Raw genomic sequence first — 13,610 nt, 5'->3', positions numbered from 1 at the left:
CTACCTTTTAGAAGAAATTCTCATGCATAGAAAAAAAAAAAATAAAAAGGAAAAAAAATTACATGTAACTTCAGGATTTAAGAATTTTTCAAGAGTTTCAAGAGGACAAAGACTACATACCCTTTTTGCTTTTTAAAGCATCTAAAACAATTCAGACACTTCAACAAAATGAATAGTAATTAAAAGAACACACACATCCTCTTGCTGCATTCTGACAGCCTCCCAACTTTATTTATAACATTTAATAACACCGGATTTGTTGAAGGTGATTGGATAAAATTACTGTAGTATATTCCAAACATATTCCACACAAATTAAAGTTTCCCACCTCTTAACAACTGTCTATGTATCTTTACAAGAGTATGTGTTTTACAAATGGAACACAATCTTCTAATAGCTACTGACATATCTATTTATAGAGATAGATAGGTTTAATTAGTCCCACCTTTTTATATGCAATCCAGTCAAACACCCTGTCAATGTCTGTGGCTTGCTGCACCTCCTGGGATACTGGATGTGAACTGGTCAAACCATCCAGCAACATCACTTCATGTAGGACATCTGTCAGAAATCTCTGCTTTTCCTGAAATACAGCATAAGCAGTAATATCACAGACACACATACATTTAAAACAATATAGATGCACAGTTATCAGAGGCAGCTTCTATATGACAGACGATTGAAATTAGACCTTCTGGTTTGAATGTAAGCCACCATCACATCCTAAAATCTTGAACAGGTATATGGAACAGACAGGAACTATGTCTAGCATCTAGGGATCCTACTGACTTGAGACCATTTGCTGAAAGCAAACTGACTGAAATTAAATTAAAGACTATTCAATGAATCAAAATGTATCTGTAGGTGCAGACTGCAGTCCTCATTACCATGACAATTCACTCCCAGTTACCAGGGGTTAGGGAGAGAGGAGAAAGTGGCATAGTCTTCAATCACTAAAATATATGTAGGCTACAGATCAGCACTCATAGAGCTCGTTGCATACATAGGCACAGTCACTTTTGACAGAGATGAGTAAATACAATTATTACTGCTTTATTGTGTAGACCCTAAGGCATATTAAGGTTTAAGTCACTTGGCTATTAGTGCCAAGTTCACATAGCAGGTCAGCATGGGACAGTACAATGAATAGAGCCCACAGCACTGTCATAGCAAATATCTGCACCATCTTTCGTAATTCCTGTAAAGAAATTGCTCCTCCTCAAGAGCTTGTGTGCTCTACAAACTTTATCTCCTTAATTTCATTACCTCCATCTGAAGAAAACCATTCCTGTGTCGCTTTACAAGTGAGACCACAGCTGCATGTAGAAGTCAAATGACATAGTCAAAGTCACAGCTCCATCAAAGGCAGGTGCAAACCCAAACAACATCCAACATACTAATTCATTTCTATACCCTCTATAAATATGGATTGCAGAGGTATGTCAAAACCGCTGCATATTTACTCTGGCAGCAGCATTAATTAAATGTGCATGTATACTCTATGAACTGTGCTGCATTCACTTTTAGAGTACAAGTAGATGTGACTTTTTCAGTTGAGAAATGACATGCTTGAAAAAGTCCTCATATTGCATTCATATATATGTCTCCACTCCAAAACACTGTGTCGGGAAAGAAGAGCTTCACTTCCTTGTTTTTTCAAGTCACAAATAAATGTAAAGACTGAATTAAAAATTATGGAAGGTTTAAATAAGCATTTTTCCCCTGAAATGGCATATCTCGAACTTTATCTAAAGTACAGCATTTCCTGAATTACTGTTAACCTAGTGCCATAGTATAAAGAAATTCTAGGGAATGCTGCATGTTTGTCAAAAAGTACTTTGATGTCCACAGATAAAATAGCCACAAAATTACATAATAAATTATATGTTTAATTTCTTGGGTGGCAAGGTTTTGGTATCAATGTGTTAATTTACATTTTATTTATAAGACAGCTGAAGAGCTGTTCCAATGCTGATCCATCTGGAAATAAACCTTTATGTTAGAATTCGTTAGAGCACAAGAAATGTACCTTGAGCTGATTGCATATTCAGGCAATTAAAAGCACGGGATGCAGGGAAGCCAATTACCCAACACACACTTAGTGTTCTCAGCTGGCTGCATGAGGTAAGGTTTGTGAAGGGAAAAAGTAATGTCTTGTTCATATTGTTCATTTCCAAACTTTCTCAGGCGAATGCAGTTAGTAACTGCCCTTTTTTACACGAAAACAACAAGTGTAGGGAAACAAGTATTATGACAGTCCCAGTGAGAGGAAAACTACTGAGGTAGAAAGGATTGTAGATGATTTGGTTACATCTCACTCACGTTCTCTATTAGTCAGGAGCAGAACACCAGTTTCTACAGAAGTATGGTAAGTAACGCATACAGGTATGAACACACACAAGTATAGACCTATCTCCACACTCACATCTGGATATCACAATTAATAAACAATTGTGGGAGTGGATTTATTTTTCAGAATTAACTCATCAAAAGGACATTTAACAATCACACAAGAATACTTCAAATACAGAACACAGAATCAAGAAAATAAGCATGTAGTGAACATAAAGTAAAGCTATTAAAAATACAAAAGATATAAAAAGAACGTGATACCTTTTGTTTTTCTGGTGTTTTGTTTTTGTTTTGTTTTGTTTGGTTTTGTTTTCCTTAGGTTATCCCTTGAAGGGCAGAAAAGGAGCATTTTAGATTCATGACAGCTCACTCAAGTTACCATAGCTGGAAAGTCTTCCTTAAAATTTATGGCAGACCATAGCACTGGGATACAACAGAAATAGCTAGTATGCCGTCAGATATGTTCACCTGCATTTTAGTGAGAATTAAGAAGGCTTTTGACCTATAAAGCTAAGTTTTTTGAGCTAAAAGGATTTCCAAAGCATTCTCACCTTTTCCCTTCAGTACACAGCCTCTGAGATAGATTTGAAAAGGAGACTCAAATATACGCAGAGCTCCAGGGAGACACAGAGAGAGAAAGAGAAAGGAGTTTCCTGGTTGACAGCGGACATGCAGCTTGAAGAGACAACATAAAACTGAACAGCAGAAAGAAACTAAAACTACCTTAATTATTTTGTTGAAGAAACACCACTACACCTATCAAAGTCATACCGGCACATTAAGAGGAAAAGGCCAACATCTGTGAACAAACTGCTTATACTGATAGAAGAGGGGCTTTCCCTAGTTATGTTACCCTATGCAGTATGCTGGAATTGATCTATTTTAACATGATATCTACAGGACTACAGAAACACATAGCATAGAAATTGTAGATAAAATCAATCTTGGAATGCATTTAATGAGGTCAGCAAGCTGGCAACCTGGTAGGTGACAAGTTTGCAGCTAAACATGAAACAATTACAAAATGTTGTTTAAGATCACTCTCCTCCGAGGAGTTCAGCTGCAAGAGAGAAGCCAAAGACTGTGATTTGCCTGTAAAGAAACAAGGGCTTCAGATGAGTCTTTGGGGATTTGGCTCGAAAGTGTCAGTAGCTGTGTATAAGTGCAAGACAGTGCTCAGAGCAAGAATTGGTATGGCAACAGCAGAAGCCTACTCTGAAATAAAACTGAAATAAGGACAGAGGTGCTTCTCAAGCCTGAGCCTTTCTTTAAAAGCAAGCAGGAAGTTACTCTGTTCCTTATTTTCCTACTGTCCACTTGGCATCTTTTCTCTTCATCTCTTCTCCTTAGAGCCTTCCTGGAACTGTAAATAGTCAAAGTCTAGAAGACCAGGTCCTCTTGTGTTGAGAAAAAAAGAAAGAAAAAAAAAAAAAAGAAAAAAAAATGTCAATTACTTCTTGTTGCTTTCCCTCTTACTCTTGAGCATGCTCCCAGGTGCAGAGACTGAAGTGTTGTTATATCAGATGAGCATGCCTTTTGAAGATTTACGTGTTCAGATTATTGCCGTAACATCAGTGGTCACCAGACTCAAGTACTTGTCTCTTCGTAGGAATGACTTGTACTTGTGACTGATAGGGCCTTTTCTGTTTGGTACACTTAGAGTGGCTTATCTCTCTCATCCTCAGTAAATCTTTAAACATTATGAACATTCAAATTTCACTGCTGTGGGTAAAAGCAGCACAAATGCTATTGATAATGGGGTCAGAAACTTTCCGCCTATAGCAATTCTTCTACATAATGGAAATATGTGAAGATTTCTAAATGTGGATCTGTAGTTTAAATCACTCCATAGCAATAAGAATCGGGAATGGGAAACTGGCAATCCATAAAAGAGCTTTCTTGTTCTAATTTCTTTTTATCTTGCTCTACAGAGGAAGGTTTATGGAAAGGATGTGGTCATTTTTTGTGTATTATTCTCCAACAGGATGACCACCATTCAAGTAACCTACCTCTAAACTGAAAGAAAAAAATTGTGAAATAACATTTTTTGGCAGAAAAGACTACCTTCAAGAGTCATTAAAATTTATTGTGCATAACAGGATAACGATGATGTAATGGAAAGAGGTTGCTGCTGGTGATTTTACAATATCATATTGAGACATAATGTAAGAGTACAAGTTAGCATGACAATAATGTAATACTCGTTAATCACATTAAAATAATTTCTAAAAATTAATATGAAATAGCAGAGAATATAATTAAAATGAAAAAAAAATGGAAAACATCCAACTGTGGAACAAAAGGAAAAGCACAATGAAAGCCAAAACTGATAATTAGTACGCAGAAGAGATCAAAGGCCTCGGTATTAAAGGCACCGCCTTTGTTCTGGGACTGCCATTCAAACGGTTTATGGACTGAGAAATCTACATGAATAAAGCTTAATATTGGTGAACAAATCTGCAAATGATTTTCCTGACAAACTTGCTGGAAATATCTTCTCCAAACTATTCAGCTTTACTAGCCATCATGAATACAAAGGAGATGAGTGATCTCTCATGCCTGACAAAATCAGCATTTGGGTTCAGTACTTGGGTTTATAGGTAAAATGCATATATAGGGAAAAAGAAATAGGGGCAGATTTTGAAAGCAAAGAATTCTAGCATACACAATGCCAGGAGGCTGCAGTTCTAATGCAGTACATTTCAGGGTGAAATTTAAGAAACTGCAAAGGAATATAGTCTATTAGGAAACCAAAGGTTCAGTAAAATACCTTAAGGCCAGAAAAGTTCCACTAGGGGCCAAAAGCAAGTTCTTTCTGTCTATATGTGTATAAACACTGTATAAGTATGTGTATATTGCAGGATTTCTCCTGATTACTGGTAAATGAACACAGCCTTTCTCTCTCTCTCTTCACAACTGTAATTGTTTGTGAATAGCTTGAGCAGCTTACAGACTGAGCTTTTTAATTTATATCTCTGCAGGTGTGCTTCAGTTATGTACGTAGTCTGTTGAAGGAGGCCTGCAACACATTCTACACTTATCAACTATGAATATGTCACCATTACTTATCTATCTTCATAACCCTTTTCTACATTTTCAGTCAAAGTTCCTGTAAAATTTCTGTCCCTGTGTTTGAGAAATTTTCACACTGGCTAACAATTTTTTGTTGTTGTTGTTATAAAGCAATACAGATGTTCTAGAAGCTCACAGTTAAGGAAGAACGACAGTTTTGAATATCAGGAAAGAGAATTTGAAATGTATTTTTTTTATGAAATGTCAAACCAGATATTCATGACCTTCAGGTAATGTATGCATAGTATTTGCATTGCCAAGCAGATGTGTAGTTATTTGGAGCTTTTGTGCAGTTTTGCCAACTACTTCAACTGCTGTTTTCTCTCACCACTCTGTTTTTCAGGTATAACTTTAATTTGCTTGTATACCAGATTCATTGTGCCAAATGTAGGTCTACAGAAATGGAGAACACAGTACACAACAGGAAGCATTACAGAAGGAAAGATGCCCTATCCCCCAAAAATGCTTCAGAGAAGGCTGGTTTTACTCCTTTACTCCAAGATCCTGTTTTGTTATCTTGTTGCCTTCACAGAAATGAGTCATTAAGCAAATGGATGCACACAGATCCACTGTCCCTTCACACATCTATTCCCAGAGCATTTTAAAACATTAGGCAACAAGGTACAAAGTTCCTCCTGGACAAACTGAAGGAATCTGTAGAGGAAAATCTTCTCACTTTAAGAAATAGTAAATAATATCTAAATAAAAAGTTGCTTTCATATGTGACTGGAATACTGAGGCAACTTCCAGACACAACTGGCAAAGGTCACCATCAATGAGAATAGTTTTCAGGTACTCTAACATTTGCATGCCTAAACCATACCATCCTGAAAGTGATGAGGGTCAGTGATCTAAGCACTGAAGGGACCAAACATGTTTTGCAGGTACACCAAAACTTACTTATCAGTTTGTGCTCCAAGTAACTGCATATTGCAAACAACTTTAAAAGAAAGGCAGTAAATTCGAGACAACAGAACATTTAAAAAGTGATCTCTCAATAAGGACACCCCCAAATATATGGCTACTTGCTTTGCCACTGAACTGCCCACATTAACTATATTTCCTGATGAAGTGCGCATCCCTATTTCAGTAGGGTTGCCCTTCAGTGAGTCCTGGACTTGATCTTCCTCTTGTATGGGAGGCAAAAGTTGTCAAAAAGATTCTTTCTCATTTTTACTGATGACAAAGTGGTGACTAATTCAAAATTATATGAAATTCAGCAAGTTCACTGAAGTTTCTTTCAGGAACTAAAGCTTCATCTAAACCCTGAACTCAGGAGATTTGAACTCACATGACCCAAAAGCTCTCATAATAATGTAATTTTGGCTGCTTTCTCAAGATGAGCAGATAATGACATGAAGAAAGAAGAGACACTGACATTCTCCAAACCTGTACTCAATCTCTTGAATAAATGTTTCATCTAAATGTTGATATTCATTTATGTCTGATCTCTAAATGTTAAGAGTTTAACTATTTAAAGCTAAGAATTCCATACAGTAATGCGTCTTGCCAGGGCATAAAAAGAGAAACTGTATTAAGAAAGACAATTTGGAGATGGAAATATATTTTATTATTTATAAGCAAAATTTAGCATAAGGATTTCAAAACTGATGTACTTAAAAAGGACTAGTAATGAGCAACCAGGTCTTCCAGCTTACCTTTACATACCTCTTCTTTCTTGCCAAAGTTAATTATACATGAGATTCTAGTTAATTTTACATTGAAAGCTTCCCCCATAGTTGAGTTAAAACAGAAAATCATACAAGAATTGACTTCAGTGAGCATTTACTGAGGGAAAAAAAAACACTCCATGTGGTATTAATTAAAGGTTTACTTCTTACAGGCACCACGAGCCTTTAACAAAAAAAAAAAAAAAAAAAGAGAGAGAGAGAGGAGAGAGAGATGAAAGTAGTTTTAAAAAAGGAGTCTGAATCTCTCTCAATGCTGAGCCAGCATGATATTTATGTTGGGCTAGAAGGATCGAGCAGGCTACAGTTCAGGTCTGAAATGCCAAAATAATAATGAAATAAATCAAAAATGCCCATGTCTTAAGTCTACTTCAAAACCTATAAAGATTTTCTGGGTTTTCTGTAAGTCAAATGATGCCTAAAAAATTTTTTGGAAGGAGACAAACACTTTAGGAGGCAATGTTAATCAAACTAAATTAAAGATAAGCATGTGTCTAATGGCAGTATTCACTTTGATTATTTCAATCCTGTCAATGAGAAAGATAGGCAATTAAGATCATTTATAAAGGATTTGGGCAGAGTGTTGCATGATGTTCAAAGTACTTACTGTAATGAAGTTTAGTTAAATTGTTTTCTATTAACTTTCTAGGCACAGGTAATTTCTTGAAGCACATATTTTTAAAACAGAAATGTTGATAAGCAACAGCACTATTTTCAGCTGCCCACAGTAATGGCAGCATCATCTAGAGTGTGGAACATGTTAGTGTGAAGGAAATGTGATTCACTCTAAGATAGGCGAAGGATGTCCTTCCAGGTAGACAAAAAGTTTTACTCCAAATAAATAATCACAGTTGTTTAATACTAAGAAAATCTCTGGCAAATATGACAATCCTTGTATGTAAAAGTAGTAAGCACACATCAAAGTGGGAGATTTTATTCCAGAACTTTAATTCATAGAGAAGGCAGTGGAGTCAAAGTAACCACAAGTGTACTACACCTTGACTCATCCAATAAAGTTGTCACCAAAGCCAACATTTATATAATAAAGAAAATGGAGAAGACAGCTAGGTTCTGTGAAATGCTTTCTCAGCATCAAGCATGGTACTGACTGCTAAAGTATTTGACACTCGTTTGATGGATGAAAGGGAAAATTACATGTCAGTAATTCCTGCTGTCATACTCCTCAATACCTACCCCAATACCAGAGACGTTCAAGGGCAAACATGATGGTTCCTTCTACCAGAAAATAAGGAGGCAAAAGAACAATCAATAAATTCATGGAATCAATAAATTCAAGGAAGGAATTCCTTCCTTTAGAGAGCCACATACGAAGGAGTTCAGGATAATGTCAGAAACAGCCAGAGAGGATGATAGAATATTTAGGCGCAATCGGGTCTCTGAAAGGAGAAAGGTAGGTGAGAAGACAGGGTGGATGAGAAAAGACAGGGCTATGAAGAGAAAATAAGCAGTACGTAGTTTTCCACTTTAGTTTTCTCTTTTCTCTGATCCTAAAACAAGCAGCAGGACCTTCTGTGGAGGTGACATTACCTTGTTCTATCATTCATAAGATCTAACACCTCAAGAACTCACATCCAGCTGCTGTTCATTTTTGATGGCATGGAGAGACAACCAAAAAGTTGCATGGTATGCCTCTAACAAAGAAATCTCATCTCTTTCTAAGTCATGAAACAGCAACAGCCAAGGTATTCACAAACAAACAACCATTTTGAGTACACAAGATTAAGCAATATTCTCTGATCTCTGGGGAGAACGGTTTGCAGTGCCAGATTTCTTTTTAAAATAGTCTTGACAACAACAAAAACAAAAACAAAAAAAAAAAAAACAATGGTTTAAACTTCAAAGACCTTGAAGAATGAGATTTTGGAATAAGATTTTGAAACAGTTCAGAGTAAGAATTTCAAAACATTTACTTTGGGGTATAGGCAATGCAAAAGGCTGAAATGGGAAGCATGGTGAATTCATTACTACTGCAAATGTCTCATGACCTTGCAGTAGGGGACATAATTCTTAAAAATCAAAGTCAGCTTCACCTTCAAGAAGTAAAAGGTAATATGCAGGGACTTACTTTTTAGCTGAGGGAAGGGAGACTTTCTAACTTTGATCTGAATTAACTTAATTTAAAAAAGGACACTAAGACCAGTGGTGGGACCATGAAGGGTCTCAGCACAGAAAGCTCACCTTCCTGTTTTGAAATCAGCAAAACTTTTCCTGCTTCCTCAGGGGAATTCTCATGTACCTTATAGTTACTGCAACAGAAGCCTCTGTCAGAATGATTCTGTTCATTCTTCATACCGTTCACGCAACATTTCAACAGGGGGATCCAGGGCATAAGGATGGAGAGAGTTTATTGAGGACTGGACTTCCTTTCTCATTAAGATTATGTAGCCTGATGAAGTATGTAAATGCCTTGTGGACAACACAAGAAATTCTAAACCTCCTGGGAAGTTCAGTGAAGTGTAACAGCTCATGCTCCATGGCAGTTTGGGCAATCTTGATACCTATCCATCTTTCCTGGGGTGTGGAGCTTATAAAACATTTGAGGAAAAACTGATAATCAAGAACTTTAGAAAAGGATAAAGTGTTTACGCAAGCTAAAGAACCTAGAGAAAAGATACCAAGACTGTGAATGCCAAATAAGATGCACACTGAAAAAAAAAAAAAAAAGGAGTTTTAATGGTAAAAGGTTATGTGCCTGTGGCCTATAAGCACTGAGCAAGTTAGGTAGGAAGTTGAAGAGAGATCAATTTCATTCAGATATATCCATATTGCCCAAGTTGCATTTCTAAACAAAAGTTCTTTTTTCAGGAATTGACTTTCAGTCTTCAGCGTCTACACTTGTCCAAAAGAAAATGCGACAAATATTCTTTAAGAAACTGAAAGAAGGTGAATTTGACATTTTAATCCATGGGCTTCTTGAGGAAAATTTCAGGGGCAAAATTTCAAAACTACAAGATAAAGAACTTAACAGTCTAACTTTCCTCATTCTTCAGAAAGAAAGAGGATTTGGCGTATTACTCTTGTTTTTCCTGATGCAAAAAGCTCTGTGATCATACATCACAGCATCTTTTATTTTTATTTCACAGGTATGAATAACTGCCAACAAAACACATGCAGAATGCTGGAATATTGTTCTATTAAAACATCATTATAAAAAATAAGTTTTGTAGTTTTAGTTTTTGTAACTGATTCATGAAGCTTGTACTGTATCCTTTTTTTTAAATAACTAAGTTGTTTGCAACAGCTTTTCTTCTTATAAAGGCTCACTTTTTATTTGTTCAACTTTACAAATGTCAGTATGATCTAAACAGCAAATGCACTTTATACCAATAACAAAAATATCCAGCAAGCCAAATTCCAGTAATAGTAGGTTTTGCTTCCTCTTCTTACAATCTCTGTAATAAGGTTAAAACATTGACTTCTACTGTAGTCTGCAAAAAAATACATCATGTTTAAATGCTTAACTCATCAAGTGTTCCATCTTGTCACTATTTTTCTTATTATTTAAATATGTCAGTATGGTTATTTTGATTGCAAAGGCCAAAGTTTATGTCTACCTTCTTTTTGATTTAGGGGAAAAAATATTGACAGGTGAGTATTTCTCCAGGCACAGCAATATTACCATAGCTAATTCTAATTTATGCAGCACGTGTCTAATTTCTGAGTTCAAACTATTCGTTTTGCCTGTATTCTGCTAAGACATAAGGATTTCACATGATGGGTGTGTCATTTGCATAACAGTGAATGTTATATTCATTCCACAGAAATCTCAAGTAAATATTCTACATTCCAAATGACTTCTAAAACAAAGTTATTCTGCATTTGTTAAACTGATTATGTGAAGAACAAATGACGGATGATTTGAAGATAAAATTCAGTGTATAAACGTTGTCATCTATGACATTTCACTATGCTAAAATCATACAGGCCTGCCAGATTTCATTGCATTTATAATTAGAATGATTACATTTTAATTCAGGATGTGTTTTTCATAAAGATGAAGAGAATGAGTTTTAATACAGCCAAAGCCAGGTGAAGCCAATATGTGTACCTATACAAGACAAATGTCAGTTCAAATAAAGATTTATTTTTCTATTTCATAATGCAATTATAAACCTAAATTGACATCTAGAAGAAGGGAAATACTACAAAGGATTCAACCTTCACAGAAGCATAGTAAGCAAATAACCTGTATACAACAATAAGAGTAAACTTAGGAAGAGAACAGAATACTGTAAATATATATATATATATATATATATGTTCGATTTCATAGTATGTTTTAGCCTAACATCTCTTTCTCATTTTTGTTGTGTTCATGGACTAAATTTCAATATTCTGTCCATTTTCAAAAATGGTCCATGTTAAATCATAACTGCTTTAATCCAAAATGTTTTTCAGCAGAGAGACAGTAGTTATTTTAACACTGGCTTATGATAGACATGACCTTATTTCTTTGGTAATAAATTGCAGATTACACTTTTGGAATGCTGTCAGATTATTTCACATCTGTGATTTTGCTTTATTGGACATCTGATACTTCAGCATCATTTGGTATTTTTCAGCAGTCCCCGTCTATAACAGAAGCCGGAGTATAACAGGAGAGAACCTTTCTGTGGAGTTTCAAAATTAATTAAATAAAAAAACATACCATGTTCCATCCCGGGTAGAGGTAGTCTGTCCCGACCAAATTCAAAATAGTGAGCAAACCCTCTTTCAACCACCACACTCCTCCCACCAAACTGGAGTCACACAGGTCACCCAAACCACTGCAAAGAAAGTTCAGTTTAAAAAAACTTTAGAAATCATGTTTGCACACATTTTATTTATACAGAGCAGATTCTTCATGAGTTTTAATTTATACCACCCACTGAAACTCACCAATCTTTTTTCATATAATAATGAACTAAGCCTTTTTACAGGATGCACATAAGTTACTTAAGTAAAATATTAGAAAAGAACTAGCAGGGGAAAAGAAGCATTGCAGAGAGTATTCACAGCATTAATTTAGTTTTCTAAAGTATTCTCATCTCAGTTAAGGAACATAGACAATGGAGAGAAAAATGCTTCTACCTCAGGTAAGCCAATTCATCGCCTGGAAACTTCACTATGTATACTGCAAACCTTTAAAACCTGGGAACACAACCTCCCTATCCCAGACCTAAATTTTAGCATTTCTTCCTCTACAAGGCCTGCCCACCTGCTAAGATTTACAATATTACTGATGTTCAATGGCCAGTTTCCTAAGAAAGGCTGTTTTATGCAATCATGCCATCTCTCTCAGCTGCTCAAAGCAGGCACTTGATGCCACCTAAAAGTGCTCCAGGGTATGTGAGGTACCCACAACAGACCTAGGAAATTTCATACAGGGTTTACTGCCCTGCAGCCTGCATGTGCAGGCTTTCTTAATAGCAACCAGAGATGCAGGGTACCTAAAATAGTAACCAAAAGAATCATACCCAAGCTGACTGCCAGTCACATTCCCCCTCATAACTCTTGAACTTCCTGACTGACTTCAACTCAATTAGAGAAAAGGACAGAGATCTCCAAGATAACTAACTCCTACAAAACTATATGAAGATCAGCAGCTGAAAAGAGAAGGACCTAAATGAGGGCAAGGCAGGAATCTAGCCATTAGACACTCTGCTCAGTAGCAGTTAACAGGGCAAACAGCTGGGGTTGTAGCCATAAACCCGTCACGGCAGAGGACATGAGGTAAAATCCCTTATAGGGATTTTAGACAGAGACAGGATCATCACTGGAATGAGGACAAAAGTTCACGGGTAATCAGGCTTCACCAATTCCACTGCTCACGGACCACCCTGTCCAAATGACTGGAATGGCCCTGGGCAACCTGGACTATCTTAACACTAGTGGTAAGAGTAGAAACACTCATGTTATTATGAAAACTATTTCATAGTCTCTGTAGAATCTTTTTTTTTTATTTCCCAGAAACCAAACCTTGTTTCAGAAAAAAAATTCTCTACTTTTTTTTTAATGTAAATAAAAAGAGATTAATTCACAATCAAGAGATAATTTTGAGCTTCATGGAGTTGTAAACTCTGAAAAATAAACTGAAAGGGATCAGCAATAAGTATTCCAGGGGGAAAGAGACATGTCAGAGCACAGGGCGCTGCTGTTGACACTAATGAGAGTGGAGAATGAAGAACCATGGAGCTGGCCAAGTAAGCGGTTCCTTTATGATGATTGGCATATTTGAAGGCTTTGTCTGGGATCTCTATGAAAGGTCTTGCTTCTGTGCACATCTTTGTTGAGGGAGAATAGCGCCCAGGGAGGATCAATGCCACAACTAAGATCCTTTGTGAAAACAGGAGCTCCAGAGAACGACTACAGAAACTGAGATTATCAGATTGCCACACAATGTTCAGTAAATAGGATTTGAAGGAAAAATGAAGCGAAACATGAAAATGAATGTCTGTGACAAGCAATTGAAGAATTAGGGAGAGAAGATGGACTTGA

The 13,610-nt window shown here is 36.3% G+C and overlaps 1 protein-coding gene across 1 annotated transcript in view; it reads right to left on the bottom strand.

Moving 5' to 3' along the window:
* Nucleotides 1–13,610, bottom strand: part of TRHDE (thyrotropin releasing hormone degrading enzyme) — a 204,650-nt gene that overhangs the window by 102,755 nt on the left and 88,285 nt on the right. Inside the window, 4 exon segments of the mRNA XM_040553451.1 lie at nucleotides 446–583; nucleotides 11,782–11,853; nucleotides 11,856–11,888; nucleotides 11,891–11,899. Of these exon segments, the coding sequence (XP_040409385.1) occupies nucleotides 446–583; nucleotides 11,782–11,853; nucleotides 11,856–11,888; nucleotides 11,891–11,899 (252 nt within the window).

Source organism: Cygnus olor, chromosome 1 (assembly GCF_009769625.2).
Source record: "Cygnus olor isolate bCygOlo1 chromosome 1, bCygOlo1.pri.v2, whole genome shotgun sequence".
Lineage (NCBI taxonomy): Eukaryota > Metazoa > Chordata > Aves > Anseriformes > Anatidae > Cygnus > Cygnus olor.
The sequence above is the reverse complement of the archived record's forward strand: the minus strand, read 5'-3'. Positions and strand labels throughout refer to the sequence as shown.